General features: G+C 35.3%; 4 protein-coding genes across 4 annotated transcripts; 3 read left to right on the top strand and 1 right to left on the bottom strand.

Annotated features, from left to right (window-relative positions):
* Positions 366 to 4584, top strand: LOC109243988 (plant UBX domain-containing protein 7-like). Its single transcript, XM_019411012.1, has 4 exons — positions 366 to 591; positions 2078 to 2202; positions 3577 to 3772; positions 4000 to 4584. The coding sequence occupies exons 1-4, from the start codon at positions 490 to 492 to the stop codon at positions 4066 to 4068; spliced, it is 492 nt and encodes a 163-aa protein (XP_019266557.1). The 5' UTR covers positions 366 to 489; the 3' UTR covers positions 4069 to 4584.
* LOC109216348 (cyclin-SDS-like) lies at positions 10539 to 16266 on the top strand. Its single transcript, XM_019380495.1, has 7 exons — positions 10539 to 11912; positions 12593 to 12754; positions 13940 to 14106; positions 14464 to 14592; positions 14706 to 14886; positions 15072 to 15116; positions 15318 to 16266. The coding sequence occupies exons 1-7, from the start codon at positions 10539 to 10541 to the stop codon at positions 15345 to 15347; spliced, it is 2088 nt and encodes a 695-aa protein (XP_019236040.1). The 3' UTR covers positions 15348 to 16266.
* LOC109243980 (kunitz trypsin inhibitor 2-like) lies at positions 16491 to 17469 on the bottom strand. Its single transcript, XM_019411002.1, has one exon. It carries the CDS (start codon positions 17187 to 17189, stop codon positions 16524 to 16526), a length of 666 nt encoding a protein of 221 aa, XP_019266547.1. The 5' UTR covers positions 17190 to 17469; the 3' UTR covers positions 16491 to 16523.
* LOC109222687 (dirigent protein 11) lies at positions 21438 to 22309 on the top strand. The gene has a single exon (XM_019387013.1). The coding sequence runs from the start codon at positions 21544 to 21546 to the stop codon at positions 22096 to 22098; it is 555 nt and encodes a 184-aa protein (XP_019242558.1). The 5' UTR covers positions 21438 to 21543; the 3' UTR covers positions 22099 to 22309.

The following is a 24748-nucleotide window of genomic DNA, read 5'->3' as shown; positions in this document are numbered from 1 at the left end:
TTATTATTTTATAACATGACGAATTTAAAAGGATAAAAATGTATTTAATTTCAAAATTGCCACGTATCACAAAAATTTCCATTAGGTGAGGTCAATGGGATAGTAAATGGTAACACATATTCAAATTCAGGGGGTAATTAGAACAACATAAAATTTAGTGTCAACTGAATTAAATTTTGCCAAATATAGGAGGGCTTTTAGTTATTCTGCCAAAATTTATTCCTACAAATTTACAATGGTATTGGAGAAAAAAAACTAGAAAGGAGCTTTCTGTAATTAGAACAAAACTCAGTGGATGTATATGTAAATTAAACATGATAATAATAATTCCTTTTCTGAGCCGGAGAAGGAACGAACCAGACTTATTTATATATATCAGTGGGTGCGGTGTGGAAACAAATCTACAGAGAGTAAACTTCATCAGAATTAGGGTTTCAACTTTCTCTTTCTACAAAAACTAACAGCCGGAACACTCAGAGGAGAGAAGCAATGGACGGCGTAATTTCTGCGACGGACCAGCAGATGTTAGTTTCGTCTTTCCTTGAAATCACCGTTGGTCAAACCGCCGATACTGCCCGACAGTTCCTCCAGGTTCTAAAAAATATTCCTTTTTTTTTAATATCACTATGTATGATATTTTGCTTTATGTATAGTAGCATATCCAGGATTTAAGTTCTAATTATGTGTGTGGATGTACTCTCAGTGTGTGCGTGTTTTAATTTTTTTAACTAGGTATTAGTTCGGGTTGGGATCAAACTGGGTTTGTTGTTGTTTTTGTTGTTGTTTTTGTTGTTGTTCGGGTGTTAAAGAGAGTAGTGTGCTAGCATAATTATATATTTGTATCAAACCTTTTCTCTACTATATATTTAAAGTTGGAGTTAAAGAGTATTTTTTTGGGCATTATCGTTTTGAGAAATTAAGTTAATTTTTTGAGCTTTTGTGTTTGTTCTCGGGTTTTTTTTATTTAAATCTTCTGATTTGAAGATCCAAGCTTTATAAAAAAGAATTTACTTATTAAAAAATAAAAGATTTGAGCTTTGCACCGAAGGGATGGGTTGATTACTTCTCAGCCACCTAAGACTTTGGGGCATGTACTAGTGGAAGGATGCATGTGGAGTAGTTGAGGTGCGTACAACCTGGACATAACCGTTATGAATAATAGAAAATTTAGCCCCTTTGGGGCCTAGATTTTATGTCACGAATCACGATGTATGTCCAATTTTACATTCTATCTTGTTACTAGAATATGAGATGATGTCAATCCTGTGGAAGTTAAATGAATTTTGGGGTTTCTTTTTGTTTGGCAAAGCATGTTCAACTTTTAGCACAGGAAATAGATGGATGAGACTTGTACATTAGACTTTGTACTTTTGTTTGCTGTTATATTAATTGAGCCCTTCCCTTTGTTTCTTTATCAGTAAATAAAAGATGTTATTAATAGAATAAAACCAGACACCAAGATGGTGATTAGCCGGTACAAAACTGTGCATTCCCCTGTGATGAAACAATAGAAGGGGATAACCTTTGAACAAAAGATTCTAATCTTGTAGCGAGCTAATGAAATCTATCATCTTGCGAATTTCATACCCATCTGAAATTAGCACCAAAAGGCTAGCAGACACAGGAATCTGTATTTCATCCAATGTACAGTAGTAGCTTTGCCCTCAAATCATCTGGATTTCCTTTCTGTCCATAGAACGCAACACACACAGGCCGGAACAGTTTTCCTGAGCTCTTTGGCCTTCTGACGCTATATCACACACAAATTTATTTTCTCGAGCTTTGTCGACAACTTAGTTTGTGATCTTTTTAGTTGTTGGGGCGTGGAGAGACATTTATTTCACGTATTGGTAATATCTCGATGGGTGGGTAAGTAAGCAGGTAATGAAATTCTGGGTAGGTTGAGGGTTTTGTTGCTACTGATGACATTGACCTTTGCTTGATTTTGGCTATTTGTTGGCTCTTGTTGAATCCTGTTTCCATCAGGGGCCTATGCAGAATTGATGACTTTTCTCCATTTTGGTAATTTTTTGAGCCTAGTTTCTATAAGGTGGATTGTAAATATTTTGTGTGGCAGGTAACAAGTTGGAATCTTGAGGAAGCAATTCAGCTTTCCTACATCGGAAATGAGGGTGGGGCAGCAGCATCTGTTAATTCTTCACAATTGGGAAATGATGCACTTCTTGGTGATCCGAGCTTGAGGTATTTTTAATACCCTGTGATCTTTCTATGTTAGTTAATTCTTTTGTCTTTTTTAATTACTTTTTGTATCTTTCAATTTTTGTTTTTACCTGTTCTACTTCTCATGCTTCTTAATGTACTCTGGTTGTCTATATGTGAGCCTTTTGTGTTTGTTAGTTTCTCATTCAAGCAAATTGAATCAAAACAAAGTTATACTGTTCTTAGAGTTTTTTTCTCTCTCTCTCCATATTATTCCCATCACACCAATTCCTCACGTTTGATAGAGCAATCTTTTTCCCTCTTATTGTTTCTGGCTTTAATATTGTGCATCTCCACTCAACTTTTTGGGGTTTGAGGATATGGTTTCTTCCGGAAATCATGTCTTCACTGTACACTTCCAACACTCATCGGCCACAACTAACTTGGAGACTTTAGGGTAACCTGGTGCTTTCCAGCACAAGCTCAAATCATCTTTTTCAAAACGAAATGTTCATAGCATTGTTCTTTTATATATGGATAATATGCATTTGCCCAATAGAATTTCTCAAAAGTGCAATAAGGATCAAGCTGGTTGCTGGTTCAGGTTTCTAGTTCTCTGCTTGTTATGTTGCACAAGAATAGTTCTACATTCTTGTCTTATGTGAGGCATCATAAAGTTCCCTCACATAGATATTTATCCAGGGAAAAATGTGTTTCCTCGTTATTATAGATATCTGGCACTCAGAATAATTGATGTTGCTCATAGATTAAAACCTACTGTCGTCTTCTTCTTCCTCTTCTTGTCTTTCTCTTTTCATTATAATGGTTGTGATGCGATCAAATTGTACTATGAACTGCATTCATTGTTCTCTCAGTGCCAACAACTCAACTATCATACCTCTTTCACAAATGGTATGGCTCTTTCCTGAAGGCTATAAGTCGAGTGATACCAATGAGGGTCACCCTTCTGAGGAAAATTACATAGAAGAATATGATTATATTAGTGATTAGAAGTAGTATGGTTTAGAATTTCATATTAACACTTAAGTATGGGTTTAGCTTTCATGTTAAGACTTAAGTATGCCTTTATCTTTTCATATCTTTGCATATTAAGCAGTTTTCTCCTTATTGCGTTTTTTTGGTCAAGCCCTCGCTTTAAGTGCGCTTTGTGCTTTAAGTCCCAGCAGGGTTTTAGTGCTTTTTTGTGCTTTTCGCTTTTGACAAGACTGTTTTTTGCAATTTCTGGAGCGCGGCCTAGTTGTACATGCACTTAGATAGTGAAATTCGCTGACAAAGATTACTAGCGGTTGTGTGCATTGCTAATCTATGCTATTTTGCCATTTTGATTTTCTAAAGGGTGTTTTTAACCCTTCCATTTGTATCCTTGTATTGAATTGATTTCCTTGTGTTCTTTAGTTCATCGGGAGTGGGAGGTTCATCACGTGAACCTCGATTAGTTGCTCCCTCCTGCAACTTTGAGGAGGAAATGAAGTGCCCTGGAGTCCTGGAGGCAGAGAAACGTTCTACTCCTACAACAGATGCTGCTCCAGACAATCTTGCTTCTTTGTGTCATCCTCCTTTTGCCTTGATGTACCATGGGCCTTTTGAGAAGGTAGATGCACCTTATTACTGGAAAGATTTGTTGCTCAGTTTCCTGCTTCATAAATAATTTTTTTTTGTTTCTGTGGTGGTTCTTCTCACTCTTATTACTCCTGCGAGGATTTTTTCTTGATTTATATAAAAAGGGTGTGTTCTGGCAACTAGTAAGTAGAGGGGTGGGGAATTTATATTAGTTACCTTAGAAAGCTACTCATATTTTACACATTTGTATCAATGCAGAATTTGCTGGCACGTGTTGGTGAGCCAGAAGTCACCAAGTTTTCGGGTGTCGGCACTTTCAGTTCGTAAATAGCTAACGCTTTTAAATGCTTGCGTCATCTACCTCCTTTTAGTTATAGCAACACGACAGCAGAGAAGATCCCTAAGCTGGCTGGAGTTGGCAAGTTCAAAGACCTAGAAAAGAATGACTGCAGCTGCTCTGCTGTAGATTCTTCCAGGAATGAGAAGGGGAGATCACGATTAAATACCAATGCTGCCCTCAATGTAAAGGAAGAACGTGTTCTATTACTTGTGGCTACTCTATTAGCTACTGTAATGTATACAGCAGTTTCTCACTTGCCGCGCTTCATTGCCAAGGCTAATCACATCTCTGACGGTGATAATACAGGTCGAATACTTCAATGTATAAGAGATTCGTCCGTTACTTCTCCATTCATATTATTTAACTCAACAGGTTTTGTAGCATCATTGGCTATTGTTATGTCCATTCTGCGCAGTTTACCATTGAAACTGTGGACTCATATGACAATATTTATGTATTTTGTCTCCTACATGAGCATGATCATGACAATGTTACCACTGGGATCCTGGCTGGTACTCTTCCTTTCCGTCCCATTACTATTATTGGCAGCTTCTGGAAAACTGTGCAACTTTGCAGAGTAAGACTTGCAGTTCTGCTACTTATTTAAAGGATCAGGTACTTGGAGAGATCTGAAATTTATGAATGTATAAGGATGTATATGGTTCAGTAAAGGTACTCTTGTGTAGTTTCATGTGTTAAATAAAAAGGTGGATCCACATATTAAGAATAGCAATTGTAGGAGAGTTTTTGGACTTGTCATTTGATGATTTTGTGGTTGTATTGAATGGAAACAACTTCCAGCATACATATTATTTGGTGTATGAAGTTACCATCTGCCCTAAAGCTTGAGCTTTTATAAGGCTTTAACAATCTCATAATGGTAATGGTCAATTGCACAATTGTCTTGGAGATTGACAATTAATGGAGATGATCAATATGAAAACATTAAATTTAACCAATTCTTATCTTGATATGGATTTTAGACAAGTTCTAATTCGCTACATGACTTGCTATATGAAGAATGGAGCTCTGAGGGAGGCGCTGAACTGGAATTTTCAATTTAAGATAATAAATAACCCAGGAAGTGGAGCAGAGTATTAACCCTCAAACAGAATGGAGCTATGAGGGAGGCGCTGAACTGGAATTTTCAATTTAAGATAATAAATAACCCAGGAAGTGGAGCAGAGTATTAACCCTCAAAACATTTTAGCAGGGAACTGGATTGATTCTACTTGACAAAGTAAGATAGTGCGTGAAGCTTCGCGGGGACAATATACCAATCTTAAAGAATACTGCTTGCCAAGCCAAATAATGTAACTGATTCAGATGTATATCAACCCAATTACATTGGTCGATGATTCAGTGTTAAAGAAACAAAAGAAAAGAAAGAGAAAAATCACAGCGGAAGCAGCTAACATAATAGAAGTATTAAAAGAGCCATAGGCATCACATGGGAAAAAGCACTCCTACACACAACATCGCATGGGCCATAGCATAGCAGCAATACTTGCACAAGATTTCTTTAATATCCCAAAACAATGACTGGCTCCAAATAATGGTGCAGCTATTAGGCTGAGATTACACTAAAGGCTAAAACTAAAGTGTCAATCATGTTGAACTTTTACCCTTCTACTACAAAGCTCCACGGATACCCCGGAAAATAAGTGCCACTATACCGGCAATAATAATAACGTACACACTGTAGAACACCGAAACATAACCTCCTGCGAATTCCACATTCACTCCATCTATTCTTACGACACGGGGATTGAGCTTATTTAGCGTACTGCAAAAGCTTACTAACATGGTTGTTATGACAAAAAAGGCAAAAACTGACAAGGAAGTCCCCCACTCCCGTTTCCTACATATCATGCAAACTGCAACCAACATGACTATCATGGCTGATATGTAAGCAATCGTGATTGTTGTGAAGAAAAGAAACCCGTCCACAATATCACACCCGTCCACAATATCACTTGGATATGCGAACAAATCGTGCATGCTGAGATGAACGATCTTCCCTTGATCCGCATCTAAAACTGGATACAAAGCGTGAATACTAATTGGAGCTGCATAAGACCCACCAGCAATAAGCACCACCAGTGTTAAAACCGTAGTCCATACCGTTTGGTGCTCTTGCAGAATTCTCCTCGATCGTTCTGGTAGTGCTTCGGCAGACTTTATCACGAGGCTGCATTAAATAAAATTTTGAGTTTACAACTAGAGAAGTTTCTCCAACTAAAACAGAAGTTGCTTCAAGTCAACAACTAGAGAAGGAATTATGTGATTCTGTCCAGCAGCATCTATATTATTGATTGCTTTTTATTTAGGAGATATATTGAAATACTTATCCTTATCCGTTTAGATATCAAATACACTAAGTTAGGCTCATTCTTAGGATTAGTCAGTCCCTAGTTGGCAGAGAATTCTCATGTATACATACACATTAGTTCATCAATAACATTAGCTTTTCAGAGTTCTATAGAACTCTTTTATGGTATCAGGGCTATACTGCCTAACGGTGCAACCATCCCCCATTTTTTTCGACGCCCCAAGAATTCTGAAGGAAAATCTACCCAATCTTCCTCACATTTGATTCCAACTACCAGTTCTGCTATAGCACCAATAACTCCTCCCGTCATGACTGACATCATTGCAGCCGATGTATCTCACAGCATCGGACACCTTCCGTCACTTCTGTTGGCACTCATCCCTCAGTGGCTGCAACTACTACGTCGTCTACTTTAAATCCCCAGGATCTGCTATCAACTCTTCGTTGTTTCACCCATCTCTGGGTTCTCTACCTGCAACATCTATGTCACCTTTTCACATGGCTGCTCCTTCTACCTTTTTCCAAATTATTTGATGGAACCTTGTGTTAATCAGACCCTTCTTCTCTCCCTTCTTTACAGACTCCATATCCAGCATCTACGTCTACTTCTTTTGCTCCTCAGATAATAAACCCAATCCCCTCATTCACTGTTCCTTCTCAACCAAACACAAGTCCATCTTCTCAGTCATCCTTCCTCCATTGAACTCACGCCATCGAATTATCAAACTTGGTATTCACAATGGCGCTCCATTCTTATTGGATACGGATTCACACAGTTTGTTACCACACAGCCATCTACACAGCAAATTCTGTCTGACTATTGGTATCGTCAAGATCAATTGTTAAGAAGGCAATTATTGCTTCTCTTTCTACAGAAGTTCTTCCACTTGTTAAAAATAGGTCTACCTAAGAATGCCATTATCAATAAGGTACAATAGGATACCTTAGGGTATTTCTTGGTAATCTTGCGTGTTGGTGGATCAATATCGATAACCGATTTCTTGTTTCTTCTTCTTCATCGGTTTCAGAGGAGGGCGAATCAAGCAATTCTGTCATTTCTACTTCAGCGGTTGCAGAAGATGAAGCTAACATGTTTTTTTCTGATTCCTTCACTTTCTGAGCAGTAACCTGAAAATCCGATAGAAAATTAATCTGACAATTATATGTGAATGAAATCAAAATGAGTCAAAATTTGAATAGCGTGGTACTAAATGCATTAAACGATGATATCTCTGCCAAACTCACCATTGTTTCTGTATAGAGAACTGAGAGCTTAGAGAGAGATTCGGAGATTTGGAAAGTTAACCGGAATGAATTGTGAGAAATGAAGAGAACTGGCGGGAGACAGTGCAGGGGAGTTGAGTTTATTGAGCAACGCGAACTGTGTGCTACAGTGGCTTAAACTGAAATTCGGAATAAGGCAGGGGTTATTTTGAACTCGGTCGCTATCTGTTTCCTTTTGTCTTGTACAACATTACTTTCTTTTTTATCAAGTTAATTTATGCTGAAGCAAATAAATTTACTACTGTTGAGTCTAGTTATGCTTGAATTTATTACTCATGTATGTCTAAGAAAGTAACTTATAATTTTTGGTGTCCACTAATACAACTTAGGTTAATTGGTTTATGGTACATTATAGTTTTTTTAAGTTTTATATTAAATCTCCTAAAATAAATTTATTTTACACATAAAAATATAAGAGATCTTTCATATTTACACGTGTCTTATAGTACTTCTTTTCACCTAATTATATTTCTTCCTCCTCTGACGTAAGCAATGGTGAATAAAGCAATGCGCATCAAGTTCCTTGTCTGGTTTTTAGAACTTAGGAGTAGATAAATATTAATATGTAAATGACACATGAGATAAAGTTAGAATTCAAAATAATAGAAAAGTAACAGTTCAATTAACTGTCCAATAGCCAAGTGACTATTTAAACTGGCAAATTTACCCGAGACACAAAACAATACAGATTCACAATAGTAAAAAGAGCCTAAACTTCTCTATGAATTTACCCTAAGAAATGTTAGTAGTAAAAGGATCACCGAACAAGACCGGATTATGTTACTTTTGACAGTCACTGGAATTTTTGAACATAGATGGAGTTAACAGCCAATAACATAATTCCGGAAAATGGTGAATGGAGCATAAAATTACAGATTAAGGCGAGGTCGATATAATATAAGAATATAATGCAAAGTTTTGATACTAAATGAAGATAACTTCTCAAATCTAACGAGTTATTCAGATCAGGTTCGATGATCGTGAACTTGTCGCACATTATTTTAAAATTAGTTTGTTTAGCAATAGAAAATCGCTAACAGAGAGATCCAAAAACAATCTAAATAACAAAAACTAAAGATGTAATCAACGCTCTAATTAACAAACTAACGTTCCGATCAATTGCAATTGAATAGCTACACATATATATACAACATGCTTGCGCCTGCTCTTATAGATAATAAATGTTCGTTAATGCCTGTTTAAATATACGGAGTAATAAGCTCAAATTAATGCGCGATCATAATTAGCTGATGAAAAGAAAACGTCGAAAGGATGAAGTTAACAGGGGCTCTTACTTGGAGGAGTGAGTCCTGCTCTGTAATCTCTGATTCCTTCACTTTCTGAGCAGTAACCTGAAAATCCGATAGAAAATTAACGTGAGAATTATATGTGAATTAAAACAAAATGAATCAAAAGTCGAGAAATGAGAAAAGCATTAAACGATGATATCTCTGCTGCACTCACCATTGTTTCTGTAGAGAGAGAACTGAGAGTTTAGAGAGCGAGAGATTTGGAGAACTCGGGAAGTTAGTCGAAATGATTTGTGATAAATGAAGAGAACTGGCGGGAGATAGCAGGGGAGGTGAGTTTATATTGAGTAACGCGAACTGTGTGGCAGTGGCTTAAATAGTAATTTCGGAAAAAGGCAGGGGTTCTTTCTAAGTGCTTTAGGTCGGGTCATTATTTGTCTTCCTTTTTTCTTGTCCAACATTACTTTGTTCTTTATCAAGTTAATTTATGCTAAAGCAAATAAATTTACTACTTTTGAGTCTTAGTTATGCTTGAATTTATTACTCATGTATGTCTAAGAAAGTAACTTAATGAGTAATTTTTGGTATCCACTAATACAACTTAGGTCAATTGGTTTATGGTCCATTATAACTTTTTTAAGTTTTATATTAAATCTCCTAAAATAAATTTATTTTACACTTAAGAGAATTAAAAATAAAAAATAAGTGATCTTAAAGCATCATTATATTCTATATGAGATAAATTTCTGAAAGCTAGTTCAATAAATAATAGTAATATTTTATCTGAAAAAATAGATATTTATAGCTTTCCCCCAACGACATAAATATTATTTCTACTGTGGCGCAAAAATGCTTATAACCTTTGGCGAAACAAACTCAAATTTCCAAAAAAATATTTTCTGCAAATAAAAAAAGTACTTTTAACTTTCCAAAAAGTTGCTAAACGTGATAGAAACCACAATGCCGGAGTACCTCTACCAATTTTTGTGGCACTATTTGATTGAACATGAAAAGTATAAAAGAAAGAAAGATTTTTTTAATTTGTAATCTAAAACATATCATAAATATTTTGTGTGAAATAAAATGAGAATTTTAAAGAATAAAATATTGTTAAATACAAACAGTGTTATTCTTTTTAAAATAGATTAAATATAAAGTTATCACATAAGTTGAAATAGAAAAAGTATATTCTATAATTTTTAATTATTTTTCTTCTCTTTCTACAACATATCGTAATGTACATGGAGCTTTCTTTCCTAGCAAGAAATGAAGTGAATAGGCAAATGAAGGATTTGTACAATTAATCATTTTGAGAATTTAAAAATTAGAATTAAAGGTACAAACGTCGGAATCCGCACGAGAAAAGAAAAAAAGAAAATGTGAGGAAAGGGAAAAAGCAAAAGAGCGTGACTGAAGTGGACATCAACGTCGGGCCCCACTCAACCATAGCGTATATAAGCCTCACACTCCCATTTCCTCTCCGAGCAAACAAACGCTATTAACGGCTTTCTCTCAGTTTCTCTGAATCACGCACACACAACTTGAACACTCCAGTTGAGAAATTCACACGTTCTGAACCAAAGTACAAGCAATGAAACGAAAGTTACACTCTGAAGCACTTCAACCGGCGGTGAAGAAGCAGCTCCGGTCAAAGCTACCACGCCGGCGGCGATCACATATCTCTCCGATTCTACATTTCTCTATTGCTGGTAATTCATCGCACTTGACCTGCGAAGTCTCACGCGATTCGAGCAAAAGTTCCGTGAATAAGGAAACGGCAGTGAAAAAGCGTGAAATCGAAGGAGATGAATTTAGGAGAATTACTAGAGCTTATTACAGGAAGAACATGCTTGAGAATGATCAGAAGAAAGATGCTTATCTGGAATTATCGGAGTGCTCTTGTGTTGATTCGTGTTCTGAAATTATTGGAAAAATCATGAAAAATGAATATCCAGTTGATATCTTATCAAAACAGAATAGAAATATAAAAGATATTGAAGGAACTGAGGATTCTGATGCAATTTCGCAATTTCTGAAAACTTCTGCTGATTTTTGCGGTAAAAGCTCTAAAAATGCTGCGAAAATCAACGATGAAGATGTTGCTTCGTTCAATTCCGTGTTACAATCGCCTGCTGAGTCTGATTATGGAAAATCATCAGTTCAAACAATCAAATGTAGTGAAAACAGAACAGCGGAAGATGTTGTTTCATTCAATTCTGTGCTTCAATCGCCTTCTGAGTCGAAATGTGCAAATTCATCAGTTCAAACAATCAAATGTAGTGAAAACAGAGCAGCGGAAGATGTTGTTTCATTCAATTCTGTGCTTCAATCTCCTTCTGAGTCGAAATATGCAAATTCATTAGTTCAAACAATCAAATGTAGTCAAAACAGAGCAGCGGAAGATGTTTTTTCGATCAATTCTGTGCTACAATCGCCGTCGGAGTCGAAATGTGCAAATTCATCAGTTCAAACAATCAAATGTAGTGAGAACAGAGCAGCGGAAGATGTTGTTTCATTCAATTCTGTGCTACAATCGCCTTCTGAGTCGAAATGTGCAAATTCATCAGTTCAAACAATCAAATGTAGAGAAAACAGAGCAGCGGAATTTGAAGAAGTAGAGCTATCTGCTGAAGAACAAGCACGTGAGAAGCTCGTTGAAGCAGAATTTGATCTAGAATGTTCTGAAAATTTCTCAATGACTGATATTTCTGATGACTATTCATCAGCTTACTCAGAACTCCAGTCGGAGATTTTCCCTGAGAGTTCCGATATAGATCTCTCCGATTATAGTCTATGGTACGACGACTCTGGAAGCCAATTTTCTGAGAAATCGAACGCAGATGCTACTCCGTCACATACTTTCACGTTGTTTCTTCAGTTCAGTCAACATTTTTTCAGATCAACCGTCGCTTTGCAGTCTCCTTCCATAAACTCCTCTGACGATCACATTTCTACTGAATTCACCGTAAGTTCTATAAAATTTCAACTTCTTCTGAATTACATTTCACAAATTTTAATCTCTCTCTAACTTCATCGAATATGAATATGTATCATAATATAGAGAATTTAGATAGAACGTCCTTATAATTGTTGAAGTTCAGGCTTTATGTGTAGTTTTGATATTGTATATTAATTTTGTTCACCTTTATATCATTATGATTCTGTTTATTCATTGATTTTGAAATTCTACAAATCTTCTTCCTTTGTACTGATAATTTAAATTTCACAAAATCTAATCTCTCCATAAATTCATCGAACTTGAAATTCATGTAGAGAATTTAAATAGCGGATTCAACTACGTATGAGATCGAGATGTAACTTTTGTTTTTTGTGGTTGTTGAAATTCACGTGCTATTTTAGTTTTAATATTGCATACGTATTCGTTAGAATTAAAATCATTGTGATTGTGTTTATTTTAATCTCTCTCTAAGCTCATCGAATTTGAAATTGATGAGCGTTGTGTTAAAATTACAAATACCGAATAATGGAATCAAAGGAAATATATCACCAATCACAGTAGATATAGATAATTGGTATAGAACGTAGTTAGAATTGTTGTTGAAATTCAGGCTTTTATCCAGTTTTGATATTGTAATTAATTTTGTTAGATTTACAATCATTATGAATTTTCCTTTATGTATGAAGGAGGGATGGGACGAAGAGGATGAAGAGAGTTATTTGATGATAAGGAAGCGAGAGAGGAGGCAATTGTATCTACACGATTACGCCGAGGAGTACTGTTCTACAACGGACTACGGTGAATTAATCGTACAGCAGCGGTTGCACATGGTTCATTGGATCCTTGCGGTAAGTTCCGTTAAGTGATGAACGTGCTATTCTCCACGTTCCTTTCTAGTTGATCAAATAAAAAAAACTGTGTGACATGGAATGTTTCCGTTATAGTGCATGTGGAAGTTATATTTTTCTTCTACTGGTAATAACTAATAAGAGAAACAGAATCCAGTTTGCACGTGAGCCTATAACGTTACTTGATGCATGTAATTTATGGCAGTTTGAGTGCGCTTATACCCCTACATTTATCTCCGTTTTTTTTTTTTCTTCCTGAAATAGAAGTAACTGTTAGTAATAAATGATCCATGAAGTATGATAGAGCACAACTACACAAGTGTGTTTGACTATATACAAAGTTCAAGATGTTAGTCATTGCTTATTATTTCATACTAGTGTTATAGAAAAAAAAATATTTGCTGAATAGTTAGTTTGATAGTACATCATGTTAAAACTTAAATTCATGAAATTTTTGAAAGTTGGGCAGGGCTAAACACTTTGGAAATTCCGAAAATGAAAAGGATGTCGTATAAATTGAAATAAAGTATGTATTGTAAAATCTCTTGTTTTGCTTTTCATTCATAGATTAACTCATGGGGTAATTAATCATAGCAAAAAGGAAAGAGTAAATCCTACTTAAACACCTAATTAACTTTCTATGCAAAGAAAATAATACCCCTCTCATTTTGAATGGCATAGAGAATTCCCCTTACCTCAAAGTCAAAGGCCAAATCAGATAGTCATTGATAGAATCTTCAAGTAAAAAATGATACCTCAATTAGTATATTCTAGCATGTATAATTTCAATAAATAAAAATTTGAGGTTTACGTGTTAAACCCAATGGTGGTGGGACCTGTTGATGAAATTTTACAATACTTTAGATGGTGAATTGGGCGAAACCATTCCTTGGCATCTCTGAATTCGTATATATATATATATATATATATATATATATATATATATATATACATATATAGTTTTTTGAATCTGCAAAAGGTTGCAATCCAAAACATACCTTTTTATTATCTGAAGGATGCTAAAACCCCTGATTGAGAGCCTTGGTAGGTAGTTGGTATACAAGGAAATAAAATTTGTTTCAGTTTCAATAGCTTATGCTTTGGAATTTACAAATACAGACTAATTCAACTAGTGTTATGGCAGTTCCTCTTGCTGTCTAATGTTAGACATTACATCTTTTACAGCAAGCAACGAGGAAGGACCTTCAGAAGGAAACAATGTTCTTAAGTGTCAATCTCTTTGACAGACTCCTAAGCAAAGGGTACTTCAAAACCAAAAGATGCCTTCAAATTGCTGGCATAGCCTGCCTTACTCTGGCAGTCAGGATCGAAGAAAACCAGCCTTACAACAGGTAATGTTTCTTGCTCTGATGTTATTTCGCGGCTTGTTCACTTGAGAGCCACTAGAGTATCAGAATGAAATGGCTATAGAAAGTGCATATAACCAGAGCTTGAAAGCAATTGTAGAATCTGAGGAAGCTCATTGCATATTACCTTGCATTCATTTTCTCTGATGTTAGTTACTGAGAAATATAGCAAAAATTTCCAAAAGAAAAGCTCAAATTGACGAGACTGAGGACATGAAACAATTTAAGAGTCTTGGTCTTTCACGTTCCATATCATTATTAAAGCATACTAATATGTCTGAGATCTCATTTGCAAAACAAATGTTGCATATTCAGTTGACAAGTTCATTACTTTCATTTCAGCATTCGCCAGAAGACATTCGTTGTTGCAGACACTGCATATAGCTGTTGTGAAGTGGTGGCTATGGAGTGGCTGGTGCAGGAGGTCCTCAACTTCCAGTGCTTTCTTCCCACAATATACAACTTCTTATGGTACAAAGATTAACCATTGCTATACAATTGCTCAAGATCTGAAATTTGATGATTTTGCCTTCACTAAAAAGAGCCATTCCATCTACTTTACGGCTTTCGTCACAATGGCACAGGTTCTACCTTAAAGCTGCTAGAGCAGGCGAACGTGTGGAAAGGACTGCGAAATACCTGGCAGTACTAGCTTTGCTCAGTCATGATCACTTGTGCTACAGACCATCAACTGTAGCTTCCTCACTGGTGTTTCTCGCTTCATCATCTGCAAATCTTTATGCCTCCTGCTATTTGGTCACAAAGGTAATTTCTGAAAGACATATTTATTAATCCAAGTAAAATGTGTCTGTAACTTTCTTCTCTACTTGAAAATACGACTTCAAATACGATATCAGCTCAAGCGTTTTCTCCTAGTGTGGACTGTGGAGTCGTGACGGAAAGTGCATTTGAACTCTAATTCACATGCTTTTTCATCTCTTCATTTGCAGACTCATGCCAAAATGAAAGACGACGATTTACCTGAATGCATAAAGGTACTATATCCCTAACTACCAATATTTAGCTCATCTTTTGTTTCTCCGCAGAAACACACGTCGAGAGACTGAAACAACTAAAACAACACTTAAGTCACTCCTTTTTTTTAAAATTTTGTATAATCAAAGTTGTGATATTAGTTTAATGAGGTTACTGCTTTTTTCAAAGAAGTTCCCTAATGGAATGTTCATACATGACAGAGCTTGGAATGGTTGGTGAGGTACATATGATACGAAGATGGACCAGCATCTCAGTCACATATTTTGGAGTAAATCAGTATATCTTCTCATTCTTTTGCTGAAACTTTTTCTACTCTCTTCTCAAAGTCGTGGCCAATAACAACAGGATATTCTTTTGAAGTTTGATCAAGTGATGCTTACTTCATCATGTTGTCCTAGTAAAAATACCAAAAGTACACTTTATGTCTACTGTCCTTACCAGGAAACAAGCAAGTAGTTAGGGCTTATAGTCATTCTTGTACTCAGCAGCACCCTGTACCCCAAAGTATTGATAAACAATGGTTTAGCTGAAAGAGAATTTGTGATCTATGTTTCAACTCAAATGTTGAAGGTATCTGTAAGACTGAGTATCAAATGAGAAAGGGAGTTTGGCAATGGCAAAGCCAACCGATACCTTTAGGTATGAGATTTAAATTGTAACTTCTGTACATGAAAGCTAGTACTCATTTTAGCATTGGCCTATGCCTCAACAGGTTAATGCTCACTCTCCTGGTTTTATTTTACAATCCTAGCCAACTGTTTTATAATGCCTCAACAGGTTAATTCTCACTCTCCTAGTTTTATTCCGAAACACTGCCTTACAAGTTACAACCATCACAGGTACAAGGACAGAGCACAATCAGAACGAGTAATTCAAGACATAGTACTAATTGTTGCTACAAACTTCAGCAGCAAGATCATCTAAATAGGAACTAAAATCAACCATAATACAAATTGTTAACACTCCTTAATTTTTCTAGTTTGATCGATGCGAACTTCTAGTGTTGGGATATCTCCAACAATGCCATGGATTCTGAGACTTTTTCTTAATTGGCTATTGTTTCTGAGACTTTCTTGATGGCCATGGATTCTTCTAGCAGAGATCCCAGGCAAAGGGCCACAACAATGCAATTCAATGATTTCTAGTGTTGGGATATCTCCAATCTCACAAGAAATTTCCTTTAACAGGTAGCAAAATTTGATACACAAAGCTAGGAAACTATATTCATTAACTATGCTTAATTCCTTTCATGAAAAGCTTAAACGTTGTTAACAGCATGGACCTGCAGATTCAAGGAGGAAGTATTTCATGCAAAAAGCAGACTACTAAATCTACTATTTGAAGACAATGTTTTAAGCTATAACCAAAAGAAATAAGAAGAAAAATGAAAAGTTCAATTCTTCATACTAATTCAACACTTTCTTGAACCTAACAACGAGTGGTTCATCATTCAACCCAAGCCATCTCTTCCCATTCTCATTAAAAACACCAACATTCCCACACACTACCTTGCAATTATTACAAACCCCAGGACAGAACACAATCTTATAATACCCATTATTAATACTACTCCCATTCCCAATCCTCTCTATCCTAAACCAATTGCTCACTGTCTCCAGCCCCGGCCGGCCAGTCATGCCACCACTCATGACATACCTCCGGCCGGTTATCTCGTCCGCGCCACCGAGCTTCCACGCCGTGGACTGCACACAAATGGTGGCAGTAAAAAACACAATGTTTAAATCAGTAGAATGATTTATGACACTTTGTTTATTGTCAACTGGCATGAATCTTGTTGGAAGGCCATTGGATGATTCAAGGTTTTCTTGCATGACATAAAAAGGACATGGCCTGTCTTTAGCTGCTAGTGCTAGTCCACCTCCTCCAGTTCCATTTTGACTAGGTAAAATTGTGTATTTTGAGCCAATTTGGAGCTCATGGCCATCCATGTCTAGCACTGGTGTTGTGGTTGGTGTTGTTGATGGGGCTGTAGGTTGGCTGCTTATTAGGCAAGCTAAAGAGAATAAATTTTGGAATAGGAGTAACAATTTTAGATAGTTTGTTGTACTCATGGTACCTTCTTTTTTTGTTGAACAATGTAAGTAGTAAATGACCAGTCATATGTATATATAGACTATCCGAGTAATTGGAGGTAGTGGACCATTTAAAATTTTAGGTAATGAAGCATAGTACCACTGAGTAGTAGGTGCGATCATAAAACACAAAGGTGTGATGACTAAAATTTCTCCTAACAAAAGGTGTCGAGTCCTAAAAATAAAAAATTTCTCGATAAAGAGCGGTTTATCTCCTTAGGAGAACTACGCAGCATGAATTTAAGTGATCCGATATTGATTTGAATGCCGTAGCAGATACTTGATGCCTAAAAGCATCTTTTATTACTGAGCGGTAATAGTTTAATATTTTCTTCCTTTTTATACATTGTCTCTATTTTATTAAGTTAGTGTCAACTGACAAAAAGAATTTCTCATTCAATTGTTTTCAGTAGAATTTTCAGTAAATAATCTTAATCTTAATAAAATAGAGACAATGTATAAAAAGGAAGAAAATATTAAACTATTACCGCTCAGTAATAAAANATATATATATATATATATATATATATATATATGGGTCTTGCTAACATACTACATGAAGGTAGTATGTTAGCACCCTACCCATTTTGTCTTTTCCTTAAATACCCTTAATAGTTTATTGCAACACATTTAATAGGGGAGACATTTTGGTCTTTTCACGAAATATTAGATCCAACACCCATTCTTCCTGTCATTCTCCCTGTTCCTCTCTTACCGTCTCTCTCTCCTCTGTAATTATTCAACAATTGTCATTCCAATGGGAAAAAGTGGAAACTTAATTAATTTTATCAGTTAGCTTAGTAAAGAGAAAAATAAAAGTTAATAGAACCAATACTACCACGAAATTCGAATTCTTCAGATCTAAGAAACTTGAGTTTCAACTGGAATTTCAGTCTGGTACACCTTAAATCAGTTGCCAAAACTCCCCAAACTTCGAATTCAAGTTTGCAAAACAGTTTCCAACAATTGAAGATAACACCCAGTCGATTTTGAGTAATTTTTTTTTTCGATCTGACACAAAACCCAGAAGCTTCAAAGGTGTATCAATGGAGGACTCGGAATTTTTGAGCCACCAATGTTTTCAACGGTACTTACCTTCCATTATCTAGATCAAAACTACTTTGACACAAACCCAAAGTAACAATTTATCACAAATTCGAAATTTGAAGCCCACATTTAACTCTCAATTCCTAATTCACAATAGCTAAGAGACAGCGAGAGAGGATAAAGAAAGGGAGAAAAGAGAAGTAGGCAAATCGGGAGAGAGAAAGCTAAGAGAAAAAAATTATGCTTTGCTATAAATTTACAAAAGACCCCTCTCACAAGTAAAGTATAGAAATTAAAAACTAGGGTATTTAAGGAATAGATAAAATGGGTTCGAACCTTGGCCTGCCACGTTCCAGAGCAGGCCTAATTTTTACCGTATACGCGTGCGCGCGCGCATATATATATATATATATATATATATATATATATATATATAAAACAAAAATATGAACGATTTTTACCATAATGGATCTCTCCTACTGCTATCTACTAGCGGAACGATTTAGGTAAGAAAACAAAAATGTTATATTGCCTAAAGTCGGCAATTTAAAAGTTTAGAAAGTTTTTAAGTTTGATCATGAGTTGATTTGAGGCTATCGGATTCGGATTATTGTTCTGAGACTAGGATTAGGTCCGTTTTGTCATTTAGAACTTGTTTCAATAGGTAAGCATATAGCCTAGACATGATTTCTAGCATGAGTAATAGCTCATGTAGCCATACAAGTGAAGAAAAGATAATATCAAGGAAGCATGATAGCGAAACAAGGCATATAATAGCCTAAGATCTATCCTGATAACAATCTACGTTAGCTTTAAGATATTGGGGTATTATCACTTTTAGCCCGCGCTAGAAACTATTTACATCTGGTAGCTGAAAAAGTGTATAGAACTTGTATAATTTTTGTATATAACATACAGAATGTATATATATATATATATATATATATACAAAAAAAAGATGCAAATTTTATACATTTTTTCGGTTGTTATTTTTATAGCGGCTATACATTATCATTTTTTCTAAGATATTCAATAATTTTACTTCTGAGTTTGGGGTTTAGCCTCGTCCCCAGGTGTACCTTCCAGTCTAGGAACTCAGTGAACAAAATGATTTGCTTGAGTCACGAGCAAATCTAGTAGAGTCTTGCGGATTGGTACAGAGACGTCTATACTTATTTTCGAGAGGCTATAGGGCTGTTGAAAAACTTCTCTTTCTTTCACTATATATATATATATATATATAACATAGTATCATATGTCATTTAAAATTCTGTGATGTGTCGCATTGTAATTGCTAGTTGAAAAAAGAGTTTCACGAGGGAAAAAATCATAGTGTCTTTTTCCTTTTGTTACCTTGTACAATTTCTTCTTCCACAGGGACCAAGAAAGTGACTTGGTCCTATGAAGAAAATGAAATAAAATGTCATCACCTTCACTTGATTACATGTGCAACAGTCTTAGAGGCACTCATGTGACACAATGGACGAAATGAATGCTTTCAAAGATCGAACAAATGTTGGTAAATTTTTGTGAGTTGTAATTCTTTCGTAAATAAGAAGTTGCCCCCATATGCATGTAGTACGTTAATCAATGTTTTATTTGCTCATGCTATACCCACTACACCTACTTGGTTGAATCATGACGCAACCCATAATTCATCTTCTAAAAGTTTGTTCTTCATTATTTGTTTTGTGATTAAGAGCCCGTCTGGATTAGCTGATTTGAAGCAGCGGATAAGTATTAGGTGCTGAAAGTACTTTTAAGTGCTGAAATTGATTTAATAAATAAGCAGTAACGTGTTTGGGTACAAGTGCTGAAATTGAAAATAAGTTGCTGCAGTATTTGATAAAAAAATGCTGATAAGCTCTTTTTCTGTTAAAATGACGTAAATAACCATAGAACTGTTTACACTTATAAGGGCGTAATTTTTTTATAATTTTAAATTCCAGATCGATTCAAATACAAAATATTCTATTTCTCATTTTATTTTAAATACAAATGTGCTTAGATAAGATAATTTTTATGATAAATATAATTTATTTTATGATAAGCATATACTCATAAGTTATAATAATTAATAAATTGACAAAAGTTTTTCAGTAAAAAAATAAACCTAAACAGGACAAAATATTTGAGGCAATAAGTATCGATGTAGGAGTTTTGTTCTAGAAAGAAATATTTAAGGATAAAATAGTAAAAATTTTAATCAAACTTAAAGTGTTTATAAGCTAAAAATTCATAATGGGGTGACTACCTTATGGCTTTCGGCTTATTTTTGACTTATAATCACTTTTAACTTTACCAAACGCGTAGATAAGTCGAAAAGTGCTTATAAGCTAGTTTGATCAACTTATAAGCTAAAACATCCTCTAAGTTTGGTTTTAGATCTTTTACCAAATGCAGGGGCGGAGCTAGGGTACAACTTATGAGTATAGCAGGACTTAATAGCTTTGGTCCAAATTTTATATTTATGTTAAAAAAAATATTTAACATGTATAATAATTTATCCAGAATCCAGTAAGCTATCTTTTCTACAAATTTAAAATCCATAAACTCAATTCCTAGCTCCAACTCTAACCAAATGATACTTTACCATAACACATCACTAGAAAATCACTTTTTCCGACTACAAAAATAGGCGGAAAGTAGTCGAAAAATCTTAATTTTCAATTACTTTCCAGCTATTATGGTGTAATCGGAAAAAGTACGTCAGAAAATATTTTTCAACTATAGTAGTCGAAATTTTTGGATCCTATTACAATAGTCGGATAAATTAATTTGCCAAATGACCAGAAAACAATCTAACTTTCTAACTACAGTAGTCTGAAAATTGATCAAATAATTATTTATCTTATAAATATTTTCGACTACACGATTCGAATTATAGTATCACACGTTCTAATACTAACGAGCTCCAGAGACCATAATTATCCAACTAGACCTTCACTATTATCATGCTAACAATGTGAAAAGAAAGTGTTTAAGTGAAAAATTAAAAATAACAAGCTCCTATTTAACAAGCAAGACGTGATCAATTTTCTAGCTGTAAATTTCATTATGCACAAGAAACTCATACACTATTCAACATGGTTTAGGTGAAAAAACAAATGGTGGATTAAGTAACCAAAACCTTTAATAGAAGTTTAACAAAACCCCCTAAAAAGGAACTGTATTAAATGCAACCTCTCCAAAACAATGATACGTCAAAATCCCATTCCTCAAAATCAAATTCATTTCTTTTGAAGACAAACAATCTAAGTATTCATTCAAACCATTTTCTATAATCATGATAGCAAGAATCATCTTTTGCACTGCAGTTCTTCTAGCTACACTTTCAGTCATTCTCATTGCAATATTCTCACCAATACCCCACGAAAAAATATCAAAAAGTTCTCCTTGGGTTGATTTATCACTTTATATTCAACAACCTCAAGTCTCGACTTCCAATTTTTCCCCTAAAAAAGCTCCCACAGACGTTGGTGCCTTGATTTTCCATCGCCTTCTAACTGAAGGGCCAGAAAACACCTCTCGAGTAGTTGGAAAAGCGCAAGGTTTTATCATCCCAGTTCAAGATTTCGCGAATTCAGCGTTTAATATTATTTATCTTACGTTTAATAACAATGAATTTAGTGGAAGTTTAAGTGTTGAAGCTAAGAGTTTGACAAATGATAATAAGGAAGAGTTGACTGTTGTTGGTGGTACTGGCTATTTTGCCTTTGCTCGTGGCCTAGCTGTTTTTGCACAAACAGAAAGGGACCATTATTCTGATAATTTGGAAGCTACTTATCATATAAAGCTACAATTGAAATTCCCAAATAAATCCAAAACAATTCCAAGATGAATTGCAACTTTGTTGAAGAATCTTTTCTTGGGGTTCTTTTTATTTATTTATTTATTTATTTGTTTTACTTTTTTCCTCTGCCTTTTGTTTAATATGGACATAATTTTTTGAAGAAATCTTTTCTTCATAAGAGAAAGTCGTATAAGATGGCAGTGTATCAAAAAGAAGATAGCAATAATACATGAATTGAGGCAGCTGCTTTTGCTCTGAAGTGAAGGTTATGGTTCGATTCTACTCTTTTATTCATGTAAAAATATATGGAATATAAATTTATCAATTTAAGTTATATACATATCAACAATGTATCACGTTATTCGTATAATTTAACTATAATAGCAGGTTAATTATCATTTTATTAGATTATTGATTAATAATTTATCATTGAAATTTAAGTGATCTAATATGTAAATATTTTTTACAATGTCGATACATGAACTTAAGGTAAGCTATAACTAAAAAACGGAATTAATTGTTTGAACGTTAAATTAGTAAATATATGTGACGAATTTCCAACCCTTGTCGTTTAGGATGATTGGATGGACATCAAACAAGCTTTACTATATAGTTTATATTCTAGCAATTTATCTTAAGCTTTTTGCAGATAATTTACAGTGATTTTTTCCAATCGGAGTTAATTAGGCTGATATTCTGGTTGTAAATTCCAATCAAGTTAATGCGTTACTTTGGCCGGATCATACCTCAATCCTACTTAAATTGAAACTAAGATTTGATTATTCAAATGTCACTCAATTAATGAAAATTATGTAAAAAAGTCATTTTTTTCTTTAATTTGTAAACCAACCAAAGACCTTCTCAAGTTGAAGTTTAGTGCACTTTGGACTAAACAGAACCCCATCTAAGGTAAACAAATTTGCCAATTTGAGCCATACCTTGCCCTTATAATGCACTATATTATCGATCCGTACGAATTCAAACTTATCATACCAATAAGCTACAAATATCAAATAGTTAAAATACAAAAACTATTATGATAGACAATAAACTACTAAACTATTCTCCACGTGGATACGAGCTTGACCTTCATCTTCATCATCTATTGAAATTGATTCCACTTTCTTACTAATCTTCATCTGAGTTTTAGAATCTTTAATCTTTTTGTGCGAAGAATATATATTAGATAAAGTTGGCTATGTGAACTTTCACTTAGTCGGTGGAAATTCGATTTACCACCTTATAATTTTCTTACCCAATTTTCCATTCCCGTTCTCCTTCCCCTTCCCCTTCCCTTTGCATATATAATTAAAAAAAAATCAAAGAATAAAAATTAGATAGGGTTGTGCTGTTATCTCCGCATAAAGATTGTCCAGGATGTACCCGAAAAACAAAAATTTATCCAAGAAAATGACACTCTCTGCTGCTGGTGGTAAAAGGGATAAAAAACAGTTATCCATCCATATTATCCACTAAAAATGGATTGGATAAAGAACTTTTTTAAAAATGGGTCAAATATGGATAAAAATCCAAAAGAATTGAGGAGCTCGAGGCTAGGTTGGCTGCCGATCTAGCAAAGGCCACATCTGAGGCAGAAAGAGTAAAGGCTGAAGCGGAGGCGATCGTGGCCATTTACCGAGCTGATGTTGAAGCTGCTCAAGCCCGAGCGAGAGAAGTGGTTGGCACCGCTCAGACTCGATCATGCTAGGCTGTCAAGCATGCCAAGTACCAGTCTCGTAGAGAGACTCTTGAGGAGATCCATGCTCGCGACTTCGACCTTGCTGTCGATATCGAGAACGCGAAAGTACTCGAGGCCGAGGCTAAAGCGTTGCTTTCTTCTGAGATGAAGACTCCGGGAACGCGAGTGGATCCGAGAGTGGAGAAGATGAAGATGAGGATGAGGCTCCCCGGAAAGATTAGGCACTTAGAATTTTTTCTTTTTCAAATTTTTTGTGCAAGATCCTGAGTGGACTTTGTAAATACTTTTGCATATATGAAAGATCTCTTCTCTTTCAGACTCGTCTCCGATTTCCATTTTGTGAAAGTTCTGTTTTGCTTTTTGCCTTATACTTGAATTTTGACTCACTTCGTTGCCTTGCAAAAATTTTGTCGAAGTCAAATTAGTATAGTTTCTATAATCGAGTGGGTAGTTGCTCAAACTCGGAGTAGAAAAAACCCTTAGGTTTCAGTTGAGTGAGGGTGGGTTCTCAATTTCAATATAATGGCCCTTAGGCTCTTGAATTGGGCCGATATGGCCTCAAAAGAGATGCTTTTTCCCTTTTCGGCTTAAAAAGTTTAATCATATAAAAGTTTGTTATGCCTTAGCACGAGATAAATCTGTACCCATCAGGATTCAGTGTTATCGAAAACCTTTTACTTTGTTATGCCTTAGCATAAGCTTGTTCGAGAGTTCGAACAATTTGGTGCCCTTAAGGTTTTTGAGGGTTGATGTTATCGAAACCCTTTGTAACTTTGACGAGGGTAGCCTAGTTTAACCGGTTTTGTAAAAATATTAGGAGGCCTGTTTTGTTACGGAATTCGGACGTCTCCGAACCGTTTTAGTTTGGCCGTAGCCTTTAACTTGAGCTTTGCCCTTTGGGCTTGTTTCTCAATTACGCTTCGAACTTGTTCAAAGCGTTAGTCCCCGAGTGGGGTGGCTATGACCTATAAAATCGAGGGTTACCTTTTCAAGGTCTTA

This window comes from Nicotiana attenuata, chromosome 2, assembly GCF_001879085.1.
Source record: "Nicotiana attenuata strain UT chromosome 2, NIATTr2, whole genome shotgun sequence".
Lineage (NCBI taxonomy): Eukaryota > Viridiplantae > Streptophyta > Magnoliopsida > Solanales > Solanaceae > Nicotiana > Nicotiana attenuata.
Note: the sequence above shows the minus strand (reverse complement) of the source record. Positions and strands in the feature narration are given on the sequence as shown.